This window comes from Haemorhous mexicanus, chromosome 9 (assembly GCF_027477595.1).
Source record: "Haemorhous mexicanus isolate bHaeMex1 chromosome 9, bHaeMex1.pri, whole genome shotgun sequence".
In the NCBI taxonomy this organism is placed as follows: Eukaryota; Metazoa; Chordata; class Aves; order Passeriformes; family Fringillidae; genus Haemorhous; species Haemorhous mexicanus.
In genome coordinates, this window is record NC_082349.1 from 11,967,590 (window position 1) to 11,987,535 (window position 19,946).

General features: G+C 39.5%; 1 protein-coding gene across 1 annotated transcript in view; it reads left to right on the forward strand.

Annotated features, from left to right (window-relative positions):
* The first annotated feature begins 15,579 nt into the window (after positions 1-15,579).
* The window catches only part of AK5 (adenylate kinase 5), an 82,884-nt gene continuing 78,517 nt past the window's right edge, over positions 15,580-19,946 (forward strand). The window contains exons 1-3 of the mRNA XM_059854057.1: positions 15,580-15,930; positions 17,463-17,649; positions 18,599-18,766. Coding sequence (XP_059710040.1) covers positions 15,871-15,930; positions 17,463-17,649; positions 18,599-18,766 — 415 coding nt within the window. The 5' untranslated portion in view covers positions 15,580-15,870. The remainder of the gene's footprint in view (positions 15,931-17,462; positions 17,650-18,598; positions 18,767-19,946) is intronic.

A 19,946-nucleotide genomic window follows, 5' to 3' on the forward strand; every position in this document is an offset into this window, starting at 1 on the left:
GGGGGCGGCGGCCTGTGCGCAAGTTCCGCGGGGCGGGAGCGCCGCCGGGCCGGGGCCGTGCCCTGCCCGCTACCGCCGGCCCGGGGTCTCGCTGGTGCCGCTGCTGTGAGTCTTGGTCACGCACTGAGTTCTCTCGGCCTCCCCGGCTCTGCAGAGCCCGCTCCAGCCCGGGCTGGCCGGGCAGAGGCGGTAATGGCAGCCGGCCTGGCGCTGCCTCGGGCACGCGAGTTCGCCGTGGCTCCGTCGTGAGCTGGGGCTGGAAAACGCCGGCCGCACATCTCGCCTTCGGCTTGGTTGGCTCCTGCGGGTGTAACAGCAGCCGTTCCTCTCAGCCGCCTTTCAAGAATTCCGTGAAATCCTGGGCTCTAAGAGGACAGGGAATGGCGAGCTGTGAGCCGAGGGTGTCATCAGGTCTTGGTGGCCGCAGGGCTTCCTTGAAGAGTGGAAGGGACGGCTCGGGAGAGGGATCACCTTTGGCAAGGGTGGGAGTGGGATCTAAAGGTAGACTTTTTTTTTTTTTTTTTTCATGAGGCTTTGCTGATAGTGCATGCATCCCTCAGAGCTGATGCATCATCAAATTTTTATTTCAATGTATTGAACCACTTGGTACGATTCCTTTATTTCCACTGTCTCATCTTGTCACTGCTTTGTTCAATTGCCTGATGCCTTCCATTAGTGAAGATGCAGAATCTGCCCTGAACCATGGAAGCTATTTCTTGCTCCATGTACTTGTCACCAGTAATGACTTTCTCAGACAGGAGCACATTTCCATGTATTGATGTTTGAATTTCAATAGCATCACGTTTGCTGTTTTAAAGCATCTCTGGTTTTCTTGACACCTGTTATTAGATAGTACTTATTCCCCTCAGAAAACCATAACCACCAGCTCCTGTTGTGCCTGAACCCTTATCCTATGTGAGCTTATTGTGAACCTACTGAGAAGTGCTATGGTGCCTGCTTGTAAGCTGCAGTTTGTCTTCTTCATCCAGAAAGCTAAATTAATTCAGGGCCAAACTTAAGCTTTTTTCTTGCCCCTTCAAATGCTTCCACTTAGGTCTCTTGACCATTCTCAGATGTGGTCACGATGTGTCAGTAATTCTAAAGGATAGACAAGGATAATACTAAGGGATCTCTCCAAGCATGTATTCATGCAGTTTGGTAAACTGATCAGTTGATTTCATGTACCTCGACTCAGATAGCACACCTCATTGCCTTTCTGCTCCCATGTGGAGTTAGCCAGAAAACATGTGACATAATGTCTGAGCCTGTGACTGAACTTCTTTCAGTTAAGCGTACTTCCTTGCGCTTTGCATTTATTACAAATATTCATCCTTTGGTATTCATCCTTTTCACACAGAAATAATATCAGCAGCTGTATCCTGATGATGCATCTTTGAACCAGACATAAGTCCTGATGTTTGTACCATGTGAAAAGTTATGTCAAATATGGCCAAAAGGTGACTTTTGGCTTACCAAGAAACATTCCTAACATGAGAAGTAATGAGCGTCTTTTCTGTGAATAAAATTTAAAATCATCCTGTTTGCTTACAAACTCCTGAACCTCCTGAAATTTGTATCAGAGGTGACTGTGGCTTTTTCATTCTCTTGAATGCTAGACTTTATAGTTTAATTAGCATTCTTTGAAGGTCACTGTGTATGATTTGCTACTTAAGAAAATAAATTGGAAAAGTGGAAAAACCCTCGTGTGGCACTGGAATGATATAAACACAGGTTAAGAACCATAGCAAATTTTCCTTAGGTGAAAGATCATTTGTATTTCTCATGGTTACATGTAGTTGGGTTTGTAGTAACCAGGAAGGCTCAGCTGGCTCCTGATACAAAAGCATAGCTGCAAACTCCCAGTTCTTGTGTCCCCTGGTGTCATCTGCAGCGTGTGAGCAGTGTTTGGATCAGCCATAGCCGTACTGCAGGGGCTGCTCTTTGATTGTAAGTGTTCAGGTCCTGTTGCTGCCTTTCCATCCCAGGACAGAGGCAGCACTGAGTTAAGGCAAGCTCAGTTGCACAAGCTCTTTGGAATATTCCAAAAGAATGGCCATTATTCCCTCTGATTAATATTCTGTGTAATACAGTGCATCACCTTCTTAGGTCTGTCTCTGGTTTGCCTTCTGAATTCCCTTAGCCTGTTTCTGTCTCTTTTCTAATGGATCTAATTCTCCTTCTGCTTCTGGCTCTTATTTCTTTACAGGCTCAATCTTTCTGGGCTTTAGTATTCATCAGACATGTATGAGTGTGCCAGTGCTTCAGGCGTTATTCCTGGAGGTGGTATCACTTCTCTTTTTTTTTTCTCCAGTAAGACAGTACCAACAGCTTCATCCTCATTTTTTTCATCTTTATTCCCTTAGGCAGCTCTCAGTACATACTTCCATGCCTGTTCAGGATTTTTTTTTTGTCTAGAAGTAAAGCTCTATGCTGTCTGCTTCTGTTTCTTCATTCTGCTTTGTTTCTATGCTAGTAACAGTACTTTTCATGCTCTGAGAGTCTTTAGCTTGACCTTTGCCACAATGTGTCTTGTACTTCATGGAGAGTAATTAGAAAGGAAACCAAATGTGTATTCCAAACTTATTTGTAATTAAAACAATTGTTCAAAAAGCTGCTGTAACTGCAGCTGGTATTCACGTTGCTGCACATCTTGGTGCCCTTCCAGATTCTTTCCTCCTCCAGCAGGTTGCTCAGTCCCTAATCCTCTAATCTATACCCTCTAGAAATTGCTCTTTATGAACCATCTGTCAGCTTGTTCCTGTCCAGCATGGAGCAAACAAGCCTTGCCTTCCACTGAGGAGGAGCAGAAATCCCAAATGTAACCCCAAAAGCTCCTAAAACAGGGATTTATGATACTAGAGTTCACCTGACACTTTCTAATCATGAAATTGGTTTTTTTCTGTACCAAAAATACCAATTAAATATCCATAATTTTGTTGGCATTAACCTTGATTGTATTACCTATTTGTATCATAGTGCATCTCTTCCTTCTTCCACTCTTGATCACTGGTCTGTGTCTGCTTTCCTGCTTGTTTTAGACTTTCATGTACTGTCTGATAATTGTCTACTATGTAAGAGAAAAAAAATCTATCTTTGGATGTATTTGTTGTGCTTCCAAAAGAAAACTTAAAAGAAGCTCTTGCAATGACATAAGTCAACAAGAGTGATTCTTAAGAAATCATCAAAAATAGCTGAACTCTACTATGCCACTTAAAAATGCAGATTTATTGCTTTCTTCCTTTTGACTGTCAATACAATAGATTTTTAAAATGTTGAAACAAGTCTACTGTAGTTTGGTATCTCAGCTGATAAAATGACAACAGTAATTAAATTATTGATTGATCTCACTCATTTGGGTTTTTTCTCCCTTCTGTTAATGGAAGGCTGGCTTGACTACAGAATGTTCATACTTTGAAAAGATTTACAATAGCAAATTAATACTGCTAAAAAATAGGCAAAATTCATATCGTGAGAGTAATAGATACAGAACTTCCAAAGGAAAATTATTTGAAAGAAGCCTTGTTTCTAATTTTACTGAGCTGAAACAGTTGTACTCAAGGGTGTTTGTCAATAGATTCTCTTTTTACTTTGGCTAAACACAGTAGACTGTACATTTCTGTTCAACCATAGCATCAAGTGGCTTAACTCCACATTGGAATCAAATGAGACAGTATTTGTTACTGTTATTTACAAAGTGGGATTATAGAAATAATGTTTTACAGGCCTTCTGAGGTCAGAATAGAACACAGGCAAAAACCTTGAAGCCTACAATGAAATTCAGTTGACATTTGTTCTTACTGAATTAACCATCTACCTTGTCATCAGTTCTCTTCTGTCATTAATGATGTAAATATTACCAGGCATCAAATTTCCATACTGTTGAATTGTGAAATAAACCAGTATTTCATCTTCAGAAGACATGAAGTTACCAACCATTCCAACAGTTTATTCTGTTGGTAAAAAAAAGGGTAAAATATGAGAAAAGAAAACATGAAAACAGTGGCAGCTTATTGAGATAGTTAATTAGGTCAAATTTAATCTTTGTCCACCAGTATTTTTCTCAATAGAAGAAGCTGAAAATATTTTCTCAAGTCATTATTAAAACAGCAAAATCAGGAAAAAGACAGCAGTAAACCTCCCCAATGTATTATTTATTTAAAACATTATTTAAAATTACCCTCCCCATTGAATTTTTTCATTGGTATTTCAAAAGGATTCATTCTCAAATAGAAAATTCATGGGCTTCTTAATTAGAAACAAGATAAGAATCTTAATTAAATTGCCCTAAATACTGCTAAATTTAGAACCACTTTTACCTTTGACTTCAAGCAGTGAATAGAACGCTGTGTGTTTTAGAATTGTTAAGAAGCCATCACTTTTATCTCACTGCCAGTTCTGACATCTGTATGATAAATCCCTCCTGTATGCTGAACACACCAAGTACCTGAGTGTCTCAGCAAAGTCCTCCCTGTAGGGATTGAGCTGAAATGGCCTCAGCTCTGCTGGTTAAATTAACTCAAATAAAGGGCAGTGTTGCTGATAGACTCATTTTAGCTCCCAAACCAATATTTAAAGCTATTGTGTGTACTTAAACTGGTCTTCAGCCTGCAATCTAAATATAACCTTTTGTCTTTCAAGTAATTGTCTTATTTGCAAGCAAGGGGTTTTGTATTCCATTGAGGACTACTCATCAACTATATGAGAAAACCAACAAAACATTTGAAAAAAAGGCTGAATGCACATCAGCTTTACCTGGAAAAAGTTAGTATTTTGAAAATCTTCTTAGAAATAAGATCTACAGTGAGCCTTGAGTCAACTTTATAAAAGGTTACTCATACTCCAGGTACAATAACATTGATTAACATTAAACATTTGTACAGTGACTAAAACTGAATCCAGTATATTGCCAGGAAAGGTTATGCAGATCAATGTGTGATGGGTAATGAAATGTCATTAAACCTGATTAGTGGAAGAGTGACTTGAGAAGCAAAATTTAAGACAAATCCAAAATTAGGCCGTTAAGGAATTTAAAGAAATATTCTCAATGAAAAGAATAACAGTATTTTAAAATGTAAATATGCATTGATGTTCTTCTTCTTAATGTTTATCCCAGAGATTTGGAGAAGAGCAGATTGAAACAGCCCAACAAATTTTTAGACAAAACCTTACTTGTAGTTTTAGGAGCAGCTGCTCAAGAGCGGATCAGCAAACCTTAATAATTTCTCAGTCTACTCAAAGTGTGTAAAGCAGAGAGATCATTTTCTTCTCTCTTTAGCTTCATTTACCAGGATTGTGTAAAAGCTGCTGTGGATCAGGTGGAAAGTGCTCATGCTGAACTAAGCATAAAGTATCCATCAATAAACTACAAGTTCTAACTCCATGCTCTTGGAAATTAAAAGTATCTGTTTCTGTGAGCTCATTTACCAGAAACTCTTCCCAAGTACAAATGCCAGAATGACTTCATAAATTGAAATCATAGTGCTTGGCAGCCAGATTTTGCTATGATTTATAAAAATGAAGTCTTTTTGAAATTTCTTTCTGCACAGGTCAGTAAAAGGCCTTTTCACCATGACAATGCTGGCACTCAGTGCAAGATGGAATTTTACTTTAAAAATTAAATAAGCTATTACTAAGCAGAAAGTTTGGGAAAAAACCAACATATTCAGCAAGAAAGTATATCAGTGACTTGTCAACCCATCAAATACTTCCTTTCTTAAAAGCCAAATTGTGTGGCCTAAGTTAATGATGATATTGTGCAAACTGAGAAGAACTGCCCACACGAGAATGCATTGTTGTGAAATCTGTGAAAGTTTTTCTATATTGTTTTGCATCTCAAGAATGAAGAATTCAAGCTCCTCGTTTTTACCTTTTATCTTTGTGCTATGGAGTGTATCCTGATGAGATTTTTCTAACTAAAAGAGAACATCAAGAAAAAGACCTAGTGATAATTGAAATTACCAGTACATGAATATGTGTCTATCATTTCTGTGTATCTGTCCTGTGACCTGAACTAGTTGTTTTTGTTGCTAAATATCTGTATTGCATGAAAATGTAAAAGCTACATTTACTGCAGTTAATGACCTTTTACATTTTAAGGCAGGCATTTCAATTCACATGTTCATTCAAGGTGATTGATTTTTACATGGAGAAAAGACACCCATCAGTCAATCAGTTTCAATTAATCAGTGCCTTAATGGATACATTTGCAACAGTATTATCTCAGCAAAAATCACCTTCTTGCACTTGAACTCTTAGTTATCAAGGATTTCCTTAAACAAAATTTCTCTCATTATAATATTATGTAAATGCTTAAAAAAACCCTTGCATTTTAGCTGCATATGCATGTTAAATATATATCTCAAAAAACAATAATACATTTCTTTACCAGGTACAGAGATGTAAGGATTCCAGATCTAAGTTTCACAAACAGAACAAATTAGGACTATTCCTTTCAGAATAGTTACATCAAAATTATTATATGAGGTCAAAGGTACATAACTTTCCTTGCTACTTAGCATTAGAATAAAGATGGTAATCATTTGACATTGTTAAAATGTAAAAATAATTACTGGTTTTTAGCTGTAAAGCACCTCTTACGGAAAGATATCAAGGCAGTCAGTGTTAATTTAATGTCATCTCAAACCTGGATACTTTAAACACTATTCAAAAATTTGGAGTGTTGCTAATTTGTATTCATTTTTGCTTTCATCTGATTCTGTTTGCCTGCATATTTCCATAGGATTAGGAAAACAGTTTAATTTTTTTAATTGCTATATATTACCATCTTGTAAGAAGCATTTTTAATCCAGATTCTTTTCCATGGACTGATTTTTGTCACGTAGGAAACTGAACATATTTTGCCTTCTGTATATCCTCATCTAGGAACCAGAGGAGTATGAACTATCTTTTCCATTTCCTTCAGTAATTCTGTGTCTAGTTATGATGGTCTAAAATTGCCATATTTGTTTTCAAATCCTTTTGTGAAATAAATTATTCTTCATTCATTATGCTATTTATCGCCTGTGAATTCTTGAGACAAATATATTTTCTCTCTCGTAGGAGATCCTCATATGTTCATAAATCAAAAATTTATTTTGGAAAGGAAGTATGTCTGTGTGTGTATTGGTAATATTGAATGGTAAAAACAGGATATTTTTTCCAGAAATTGCTCATATTTCAGTAAAAAAAGTCAGCTAGGGAAGCTGTACATTCTTCTTCTGCAGGTTATGTTTCACTTTTCCCTAGCCCAGAGGCTGATAGAGTAAGGTTCCAGTAGAAAGCCAGTAATCAATAATTTTCAATCAATATATATAGAAAAATGTCAGCTACACTACAGGGTAATTCAAAAAACTATTTCCAAAACAGATTTAGGGGTGATTTAGCTGTATATTGTAAAGAAAAGAGTAATTTAAGGGTTCTTCAAATATTCAACTCTTGTCCAAATAATACCAACTCATAAGCCAATGACCACCACTTCGTCAAATACACCAGAGTTAAAATAGGTTTGGGTTTTTTTAATTCCTGAACATTTTTTAATAAATTAGAAAAGCACAGCTGCTGAGTTTCTCACTTGTACATTTTATATTTCATTTTATAGTAACCTGCCTCTGCTGCTAAGGAGTTCACATGGGAGCAGAGCTTTGTCAGTTCTCCTGAAAGCAGCGATCCTTAATTAACTTCTCCTGAACCCTGCCTTGTTGTCATGACTCCATCATCCAGCCAAGGTGGATTTGCTTTCCAGAGCACAATTGCCTAATCTCTTAACAAAGTATTTGTAAGGCAGAGCCAAGGGTCCTGTGCAGCCCTGCAGTTCAACAACTATTTCATTTCATTGGGTAGTGTGACAAGAAAAAGAAAGGTCTTGGTCATTCAACAAGTGCTGAAGATTATTAGTAATTTCCAGTGTTATAAACTACATGGTGTTAGGTTCTATCAAATACCAAGTTATAATCTTTTCTTCCATTTAGCCAAAAGTTTTCACCCCATGCCATGTTGAACCTGAGTTCATGTTCAGCCCTCACGTGGTAGTTCCATCAACAGTTATCTTTGCTAATAAGCCATCTGGCAGGGTGTCATCTTCTATGGGAAACAGGTGTTTGATCCCATTCTCATTTGTTATACTGTCAAGAAAGCATTCACTGAAGTTGGTGACTAAATTCAGGCAATGTTCTTGTATGTCAGCAGAAAGGCAGAATGAATTTCAAATTAACACTAAAGCATTTCTATGGTTAAAACATTTGCCAGTTTCCCTCACGTCTCTCAACTTAGCCTATTGTATCTTCAGGTGCAATTCCTTTATCTTGCCTACGTTCTATGTTCTCATTTGTATCTAATTATTACATAATGTGCATATTTTAATCTCTAGATACTGCATTCTATTCATTGCAATGCAAGAACGAGAAGTTAAAGGGATGAGTTCAAGAACATTAGATCATTAAAAAATTACTTAGGCAAAATTAAAATCCTCCCCCCCACCCAAAATGTGTTCCTTACAGTAGAATTCAGTTGTGAGCCAATACCTGCCAAAGTTACAGCCTTTCTGTGTCTAGAAAAGAGAGTTTGGACAGTCATTCCTCATTTTATTATGGAATATAAAATACAAAGAGAGCTTTAGCTCTAAAAAAACTAGCAAGGAGAAGTAAACACCATTGACTTACCAACATTTTGACAGCTACTGCTCTGTGCTGAATACTGAATACACTGAATATGAAAATAGGAAACTTTTTTTACCACAATATTACAGTTATCATCGTGGCCACTTTTGAAAACAGAACATGCCAACATTATTCCATTATGAATCTTAATTATAAAAAATTGTGGTGTCATGAAACAAGAGTCTTTTTTTTTCATAAGATTTATTTTATTCTTTGGAATACATGTACCAACCATATACCTGACCAAAATTAATGGTCCTCATTTTTGAGTAGTGAAAAAAAACTGCACTTATGAATGCCTTTCATACAAGAAAATAGCCCATCCAGGAATCCTTCTTGACCCTAGGTAAGAACAAATTTTACCAAATGACATTACACTTTTTTCCCTTTGACTTAACATCACAATGTTTTAAGCCACTGTTAAGATATAAGCATCAAAAAATGTTGACATTTTCTCAGTGTGAGCAATTCCTGAAATCATTATGTGACTTTTCTAAGCCCTTCATACAGGAAGTTGGTATTACTTGCAATTCATTTAGCTAAATAAGAAATAGTCAAGATGCTTATCTTTTCAAGAGCTGTACTTTGTGCAAGATGATTTTCAAGTGGGGAAGATTTTCACTCTATGACTGAATAACAAGTTATAGAAATAATATTGTATGGCACTAGTCCATTCAACCACTGAAATAAAACCCAAATGCCAAGTAGCAGGAACTTGTATTTTCTAACAATCTTGAGCTCCACAGTGTTCCCAAGATGAGGTCTGTAGCTGTGCTTGAATTTTTTTCTATTCCCACAACCACCACCCAGAAGTCATTATTCAGTTCAAGCCTGTTTAATTGACTGAATTTTGCTGTGGTTTTTGTGTTTTGTTTTGGTGGTTTTTTCCTACAGCTACACAAATTCCCTTAGCTCATAAAGAATAAACTAGATGAACAGAAATTGTTAACAGAGGACAATGCATAGATTAAAACCTTAAAATCTGTAGCTGGATCCTTAGGACTTTATTGGACAAGAACCACACTACATCTGAAAGTTTTTGAAAAATCAGTATCCACGGATTTGGTGTATTTATTAATCACTTACTGAAAAATGGTAATTTTATTTATAAACTAATCCTCCCAAAGAGCAATTTCTGCAACACTGTGGGGAGAGGGGGAGATTCAGTTTAAATGACATAAAATAAAGCAAAAACATCAAGAGGTTGTAATGGACCTCACAGAAGGTCTGTGTAAGTGCTCAATCTGTGTTCTCCCCAACAGGGAACCACTGTCTTAGGGACAAGGAAAACCTCTAGAGGACCTCCTGCTTTTCATCTCTCAGAGATTTAAGGACTTTCTGAGGTAATAACCTTGAATTTAGTAAGTTACATAATGCTTACATAGATACATACTATCTAATTATTATAAGCCAAATCAAGGATAAAAACTTAAATACAAAAATATGCATTATAATTGGGGATTATTTAAGAAATGTTAAGAAGACAGAAAAAAAAGCAGCAATTTGCCTTAAAGATAAAGATATGTAAGAATTTGAAAAAATTCTATTGCAAATACTAGAAGCTGCAAGAAATATATGTAGCAGATCTAAGAACTGCTAAAAATGAGAAGGGAAACAAAATGACATAAAAGCCAATGGTCAGAGGGGTGCAACAGCATTTAAAAGAGCAGCTTTTCTGAAGAAAGAAAGAAAGTGATCCTTACAACATTTGTGCAACATGCTTTCATAGATTTACCAAAAGTGATTGGAAGACTTCACTACGTATTTCAGTTCTGTATATAAATGATCAGATGATGTAACTATACCATAGCATGATAATGAAACATTCTCCATTAGAACTGTAGTCAAGTAAGTTTTATAAATAGTAGTACTAAAAATAACTTGGATAAGTTATATCAGAGTTTTAAAACAGCTGGAAAGGACAGGAAAGGGAAAAACTGGAAAAGGACTCTAAGAACTCTTGAAATACTTACATTCTGGGAATATCTAGACCAGTACTTTCTAAGGGTGGTGGCATAGGGAATTATAGCCCTGGCCACCTAACATGGAACTTAGTGAAAAAACATAACTGGTAAGAACATATTGGAATATAGCTTATATGAAATTTAATTAATGCCTGACAATACCAGCTTCTGAAATAAAGATCATCTCAGACCTATGCACAAATACTTATTTAAGAAGGTTCCTTTTGGCTGATGAAGAAAAAAGTGCTGATCTGATGCCATTTACTTACTGCTGCAAGATACATTCTTTAAGAAGCCTGAGTGAATCAAAATCAATGTGTGTACATATATTTCAGGATTACTTGACTGGCCTCAAAAGTGAAGTGTGAGTGTGAAATACTAAGTGAGTTTCTCTTTTGGTCCCATAGGAACTGTTTTGGCCATGTGCTGTATAATATTTGCAGTGATTACCAAAACCAAAGAAAATCACTGGTACCAGTGGCAGGGAACAAAGACTGGGGCAGTGGGATCTCCCAGAGGGGACAGCTCACTGGCACTGAGCACGCTGATTTCTTGGTAAACTGGGTGCAAGCAAGTAGAGGAAGTCATACATCAAAGAATAAAGTGCAGGTGTTGATGCTCCAGCAGAGGAACCTGGGAGAGAAAACAGTGGAAAGCAGAGCTGCTGGGAATCTGCCAGGTACCCAGCTCAGTGTGAGCCCTGTTGCAACACTACAGCAGGGCACAAATTCAGTCTGTCAGTGGGAAAACAACACAATGAGGGCGCTGAGGGTGTCACAGGCAGGCTGGAAGAGCAGAACAATGTGTCCTGTTTGATGCCTCTACATCCCACTCAAGATGCATATAGATAAACTGGACAGTTCAGGGAAAGGTCACAAGAATGATTATTCAGCTATTTCATTTATCATAACAAATATGGACTTGATCACAGCATTTCTTTAAAATGTTTTTTTTTCTCAGCAGATTGAAATATGCATCCTCAAACATCCTCCTGATCTTCTTTCTTCCCTCCCTCTATTCATCTTGGTGTCCTCAAAATTTACATAAAATGTTAATTCTGGGACTTACCGAAATCTAGATCTGGAAATCAGATTTTTCTTGGTTGATTTTTCACTACTTTTTAATTAGTGATATACTTCACTTAAGTAACATGTTCAGGTACCAGTAGAAAAGAGAAAAATGTCTGTCAGAGTAGAAAAGAAAAGATGGTGTATCAGAGTAGAAAAGAAAGGTGGGGGAAACATCAGGTTTAAAAAAAACAGTTAATGCTGTAGCAAAAGGGTTCAGAAAGGGATTTCTCCTAAAAATTAAAATATCATTTGAGCAATCATGGATTGATTAATACCACACTAAATGCAATATGGGGCTACAAGTAAGTTCCAAATTTACATTCAAATGCATACCATTTCTGGATCAGAAGCATATCATTCAGCATGTTCTATTAAAAAGGCTGCACATAATTGGTTTACTTACAGAATCTACAAATTCAAGCTGTCCCCATATCAGCCTGTATTAATCCAAGGATGTTGGTTCTGATTTAATAAAGATGTCTAGCAGAGCAGCAACTGGTGTGACAGATCCAGCCACTAGTGCTTGAACAGGCACTAGACAAAAAAAAAATGTTTACAAAATACTGGGGTATTCTGAAGCGATTTTTGAAAACACAGAACCTAATTATGGTTTGACTGAAGGCTATGGGTGTAGTGTAATTGGTTTAACCAAGAAGAATAGAAGGCCCAGAACACCATATCCCAGCTGATCCCTGAAAATACTGATTCATCTTAGTACAGCTTCATGTGGCTTCTGGAGGAAACAAGAAGAATGAGAATGGAACCTGCCCAACGGTATAAGATCCAGAAGAAGATTTCTAGATCAATTTTCAGAAATGTTATCATTTTGATAGCAAATTTTTGTTCTTTCTATTGTATCTTCTTGCCCTCCAGAAAAGATAGGAAATAACCAAAGTGATCCTTGTGCCCCACCCAGTACCCTAAAGAGCTGCCTGCACCTTCAGGAATGGGCAGTGCCCGGGAGCCCAAATGAATTCCCATTCCTTTGAGCATTTTTACATCCTGTGTTATTTTCTAAGGCGGTAAGACCACTTCACTCCCACCTGCACTCTTGATCAGACACTTACCAACAAAGAGCTCACCTTCGAACAGCTCCCTTTATGTTACCTGCACAACAAATAACCCAGCTTTTTGTGCCCCTTTGGCTCATCTCTGCTTAATCCTTCACTGCCAATGTTCTTCAGAGCCTTTGAGAAGCTTCCACCTGTGACCCTGCTTCAATAAGGGGATTCTTCTGACAGCAAACGCATAAAACATTGCTTCTAGAAAGAGGAACTGTATTATTAGATCCAAAAATATCCTTCCCAGATACATTTCACACCTTCAGTCTGATAGATTTCCTAAATGTCTGTATTTGTTCTGAGGTGGTAATTTCTGAGACACAGAATTTGATTTTGTGCAACAAAACAACATTTTGAACAGTAATGAAGATGTGCATAATAATAATGCAATATTTTATAGCAGGAGTGTTATTTCTGTTATTTTATTTTATGTTAGCATTATCTAACTGAGCAAAATGCCTGGAAGCCTACAGTAAAAAAAACAAAAACAAAAAAACCAAGTAGGACAAGATTTTAAACAAACATATTTCACATTCCTGAGGAAGATGCTATGGAAAGAATATGAAAGGAAATATTTTTCTCTTGCCAAACCAGGACTTTGGATGAGATACTAATTTATCCATAAATGTTGAGTATATAAAAATATATATTCTGAAAGCCTATAAATGGAATTTGTCCAAGACAATGATAATACAGATGAATTTTTTGTTTTATCAAGAAACAAATAAAAAAATTACACCCACAAAATGCCAAAACCACAGCTCTGTGTTCCTAAATAGAATGCCATCTTCTATTAGCCCCCCTTAGCAAAGACCTTATTTTAAGAAAATATCTATTTAATTTAATTCCATCTTCCTTTTGTCAACCTTCATTTAAGGTAATTTTAAAGCAATTATGTCTCATATCTTTTTATTAGGACATTGGAGCCTACTCATTTTACTCAATAAAAATTAAGGCAATGTGCTATTCAATGAATTTACATTTGGATGGATTAAAATTTTAGCAGAAGAAAGTAGGGTTAAAACCACATCCAGATTTTATGGGAGGATGAGAAAAACTGCAGAATGCTGATTAAACTCTTCAGCAAAGACCAAAGTCTTACTTGAACATATGGGAAGTGTCAATTCAGTGACTCCAGCTTCTCTAAGTAGACACGAGTGGATTGATAGAAACTGGAGCTGGAAAGGCTCTTAAGCCAAACTGCAGAGGCACTCCAGCTGTGGTTTTCCAGTAGCTTTGCACTGAAACACGTTTGCCCAGAGGGTTGTGTGTGCCCCAGTCCTGTAAGTGCCCAGTCCAAGGCCAGGTTGGATGGGGCCCTGGGCAGCCTGATCTCTCGAGGGGCATCCCTGCCCACAGCAGGGCTCAGAACAAGATCATCTTAAGGCCGCTTCCAACCCAAACCATTCCATGATTCTATGGGCCATCCATCAGTCAGTTGCTGTGAAGGGATGTTAGTTGCTGCCCTTTACGTGGTAGTTGCTGGGAATATTTGGATGACTTGGAAAACCAAACAGTCCAATTTGTCATTAGAAGATCATGGGACTCCCTTCTGGGCAGAATTTAGCAACTCATGGAATGAACAAGGACTGGAATCTTCTCTGGGAGAAAAAAAATAAAAAGCTGCATAAAAAGCTGGAAGCTGGGCTGAGGAAAACAAGGGCAGTTCAACTACAGAAACAGCAAAACAAGGAACATGGCTGCAGCTGAGAGGGAGAAGCTTGTCAAACCGATATTGATCCCCAAATCATATACAACGGGGAGAAACTTCTTAAAAGACACCTGAGAAGACCTATCCATATTCTTATCTGTCTGAAAAATAGGGATGTACATAGAGAAAGCAGTTGTTCAGTGTTGTTTATAAGCTTGCAGTTATGTAACCTGTGTGTGTTAGGGTGTGCCTCAGCACAACTACAAGGATATTCTGTTAGAAAGATAAAAAAGTTAAAAACTATTTGGAAAATCAGGCTTTATATAGGACACCCCAGCAACCAAAATACTCTGACTTCCAGTGTGTCACAGAGTTACCACAGAAGCTACCCCCTACTTAACACTTCCCAGAGTACATCTAGAATAATGCACCTGGTTTTGGGCTCACCAGTAGAAGAGAGGTGTTAACAAACTGGAGTGAATTTGATCCCTGTACGGGCCATTCACTTACAAGTTGGACTCGATATATTCTGTGATTCTGAGTTGAGTGGACAGCCACAAAGATGGTTAAGGGATGGAGAGCACTTGTTCTTGAAGATGAGCAGAGGGAGCTGGGCTTGTTCAGCCTTGTGGCAGGCTTATAGGTACATAATAGCAGCTCTCCAAGGCTGGACAGGAGACCATCATGAATACAGGGCTGGGTTCTTCACAATGGTGGGCAAGGAGCAAAATGAGACATGGGAGGTGATAACTGAATAGGAGAAAACCCTTCTTCATGTCGCGGCCAGACAAGCATGGGTTGCCCAGAAAGGCTCTGCAGTTGCCACCCTTGGAAGGTTTTGCAAGATGAGACTGATTAAAGCCCTGGGCAACCTGGTCTGACCTCAAGAGCTGTCCTTGCCTTGAGCAGAAGGCTAGACCAGAGATCATTTCAGATCTCTTCCTGTGACTCGCCGATCACAGATGCTCATGACTGATCGTAGTTCGTGGCTTTTTGCCAGCCCAAAGTGTATGAAACGTCTCGCTCCCCGAGACGCCGGAGCACCGTGCCAAGGGCAGGGACCGCGTTACAGCGTCCAGCACCCCTGCGCTCCCCCGGTGCCCAGCCCTTCCCGCCGCCGCTCCCCGCGCAGCCGGGGGCTGAGCGGGTCCGCTCGCTGCCGGGGCAGCCTGCCCGCGGCTCGGCGCCAGGCACAGCCCCTCACCGCCTCCGCTCGGCGCCTCACCGCAGGCACCCCCCGAAACTTTCCCCGGCAGCCTGCGCACGCTCTCGCTCCCCGCCGGGGGAAACGTGCTCTCTCTCGCTCCCTCCGAGCAGCGGGCACGGGGAGGCGGGCGGCTGCCTCCCTCCTGCCTCCCTCCGCCTGCGGAAGCCTCGCCGAGGCTCCCGCATTGCACCGCCGCGCCGAGCCGAGCGCGGGGCTCGGGCTGCCCACCCGCCCCGCCGGCGCCCCCGGCCCCGGCTGGCGGAATGAGCGCCGGCGAGGCGAAGGAGTATCTGGCCCGCAGGGAGATCCCGCAGCTTTTCGAGGTAGGCGAGGCGCAGGGGGGAGGCGTTTTCCGCCCCGTCGGGGGATGCTCCGCGCTGGGACCCCGCGGCGGGCAGGGCTGAAGGTGGCTGGAAGGACGGAGCAGCCGGAGGCTCGCGTAGCTTGAGCGGGCAGCGGCGCCGCGGAGCGCCGGCCGCCAGCCCGGCCGGGTGGGCGCTGGCGGCGCGGGGCCGGGGCAGCGCTGCCCGCCGCCCCCTGCGGAGCCCCCGCGGCCGCGCCCCTCCGCCCGCCGCGGCCGCCCGCCCTCCGCCACCGGCGGGGAGAGAACTTGGGTGTCCGCGGGGCAAAGGAGCGCCGAGGAATGCGGGCGGGGGGCATCTTTCATCGGTCGGGGGGAACAAAAGAGCCGCAAATGTTTTGTGAGGTGTTGTTTAGCTCCCCACAAGTTACCTGCTGCTAATGGCCGATAATTACTTCTCTCTGCAATGTGGATTTTTTTCCCTCCCGGATCAGACATCCTGTCATCCGTACATAACATACACACATATGTATTTTCCCTTGTCTGTGCTGAAGCTATACGTTTTCCTATATATTTGAAAATTGCAGGACACGGCTAATGCTAATGTTTTAATTACACAGAATGTGGATGGTTTAACAACAGATGCAGACAAAACTGGTTTTCTGTTGAGGCTCAAAGCTTGAGCTAGTAATTTTAAAAAATGGGTGAATATCTTCTGCAAAAATACACTGTTAGTTGCTGTGATCAGTTAAGACCTATAGTAAGGGCACAAATACATAGAAATTGTATCTTATAAGCTCAAATGTGTGTAAATACCAATTACAGTATAAACTGTAGATAACAACTGATGAAATCCTGAATTGGAGCTATTTATGTTTACTATAATTACCAACTATGACCCTCAAGTTTATTCGCACAAAAATTAGGAAAAGCAAAAAGAACAGAAATCATCCTGAAAGACATGCATTGTTAAGGGAAGGTTGGATGCAGCAGTCTCGTGCAGAGGTGAGATGATGACTTATGTATGTATCACTTTACCAAGGAAATGTGTCAGAAGAGGACCTCGCAGTCTTTCTTTCACCCCCCCCCCCCCCCGCCCAATGCTCATGGGTACAATGAGTGAAGAATTAATACTGTAGAAAGGAGATTTCTAATGGCTTGAAGGAAAAGATACATTTTAGTTATGTCAAAGACTACAAAGGATATGTAAATTTTGGGGCTCTCTAGCTTGCACTTTGCTCTGTGTACACTTGCCAGTGACAGTTCTAAGAAAAATATAGAGGGATATTTTGGTATTTTTGGGTTTTATTTTGGTGCAAATAGACACTATAAAGACATAGCCATGAGCTTCCTTTCCTAGTAATTTTTATGACATTGGCAAACCAAAATAATTTGATTTTTTGCAGGCCTCACTTTTACGCATTGAATTGCAAGAGAGAGTCTGAATATTAAGGGATGTGGTGTTTCTGTGTGCAGAGTAAAAGACAAAGTAAAGGTGCTTGGTTTTCCCTGGCATCTGTTATTATAGTCTGTATTTCTGATCTTACATTTCAGAGTCTGTTGAATGGATTAATGTGTTACAAACCCGATGACCCAATTGAATATTTGGAAAGCTGTTTGCAGAAAGTAAAAGAGCTTGGAGGGCCAGAAAAAGTGAAATGGGACACTTTTGTCAGCCCAGAAAAGAAGACCCTGCCTCCACTCAATGGAGGACAATCCCGGAGGTCTTTTTTCAGGAATGGTAATGTATTAAATTTTAAAATTATTCTATTTCTTCAACTGTGTGTGGTTTTACATCCACTACTGAATTATTTTATCTCTACTTCTATAGCCGATTAAGCCTCATTCTGATTATCTGTAGGCAAAGGATTCAAGAATTCTGTTTCCTTCGTTTTTGGCACTTGTTTTTCTCTTGCCGTAACGGATGCTAGGCAGGAGAGGAAATTGTGAGCACTTTCCAGCCAAATGATGGATGTTTGCTGAGTAAATGTTTAACGCATCAGTGGAGGGATTTCTTGTATCCTACCGAAAACATTTGCAAAGATGGGGCAGATATGACACAGTGAACTTGGCTTGTGTTTTCAGTTGGTCCTTATGGATGACATACACACCAACTTCAGTGCAGTTGCATTACGTGTTTTTCTAGTTTACATTGGAGCCATATGCTAATTTACTAAATAAAATATAAACTCTTAGAAAAAAGTGCATCTCATAAAATCTAAGCAGATGTCATACCAATACCTGTAATTATTTTATTTGTAATGTTAACAAAGAATCAGTAGTTCGTCTTTCAGTTGCCATAGTTATTTTTCCTTGCCATCCAACATTTCATGAAGAAAATCAGCAAGAATACTGTCTCTGTCTCTGTGTACAACACATATCACTATCTGCACAATATAAAGGTGTTCTTCTCGGAGGCCCCTGCTAAACTCTGGGTGCTACGGGAGATGTTCATAGAAAACCTGATGTGCTTGAAAACATACACCAGAGAAAACTGACTCTGGGTGGTTGTGATTTAATAAATTGGTTAATTAGAGGCCAAAAATATTTAATATAGCAACAGCAAACACAATGTAAAATTATGAGATATTTATACTTTATGTATGATACTTATTTAAATCTGTGTACAGAACAGATTTTGAGTTTTCTGCTTATTTCCACAATTCCCAGTTTATCTTACTATTTTACAGTGATGCCTGATAACTCTAACTTCCCCTACCGACGCTACGACCGACTGCCTCCCATCCAACAGTTTTCCATAGAAAGTGACACTGACCTTTCTGAAACTGCTGAGCTAATTGAGGAGTACGATGTGTTTGACCCTGCAAGACCTCGACCAAAAATTATCCTTGTCATAGGTATGAAGGCAGTGATTTTGACAAGATTTTGTCACTGCTGCTTTGCCTTTTGATTTGTACTGCAAATACATTGAATGCTTATATGAATTTAAATACATTTTTTCCATCTGCCGTAGCAAGTAGTGTTGGCCAATTAAGAGTGTGAAATTGTTAGTGCTGGACATGGCATTCCAACTGTAAGAATTTTAGGGGTCGCAGCAAGCACCTGCACTCGTGCTCTGTAAACTGGATGCCTCTTAGCAGCTGGAGAGCTCATGATTTGCTTATGAGCACATCTGCCAGTTTGATTTCATCTTATCTAAACCTGGTTCATGCATCAAGGCAGCAGCACCATGTGAATCAAAGTGCTCTTCCAAAACAAGCTTGGGATTGAACTAAGACACTCAGATATACTCAAAGCTGTTCACGAAAATGGGTTATTTTAAAATATTGTGCAAGCCAGCTCAAAAAGGTGATATATATACTTAGACCATTGTCAAATGATTGGTATGTCCAGTTGGAGTGACAATGTCACTAGTTCATTGCATTGGTAAATTAATCCTCAGGTCCATTTATTTAGCAAATTAATCCTGTTTCAGCTTCACAGAGAGTGAGCACTCAGTTCACATTAGTTAATTGTGCTCTCTCCCAAAGTTCTCTCTTGTGAGTTGTTTAGTGTTCTTTCTAAGCAGCTCATACTTTCCAGCCTCAGACAAGCATAGGTTATTAAAAATTAGCTGCAGGTTAAGTGTAAATCATTATTTTTTTCTGTTCATGAATTTAAGTTCTTTGCATCAGTTTCCTTATCAGCTAGGTAATTGTCTTTAGAAATGTTATCACCAGGCCTAATTATCTGATTCTCTGGATGGCTGAAAGAATGACAGCACAGGTGCCCGGTGATGGAGAATTACATTTTTAGTGTGTAAAGCTTTATTCATAATAAAGAGAAATACTGCTTCCATAACAGAGAATATATGTAGTATAATAAAAGGGAACAGAAATGTCTTCTCTGTACTACAGAGGGGAAACTCTAGGAACAGCATGTCCTCTAGGCTCTGCATCCAGCAGCTCTCAGAAACAAGATATTGGAATAGATTGGAAACAGGAGACCAGGCATTTTTTTAAGTATCTGTGGTATGCCAAAGCAATTCTTAATCTTTCGTTTCAGGATTACAGATTTCAATGTACAAATCTCACTATA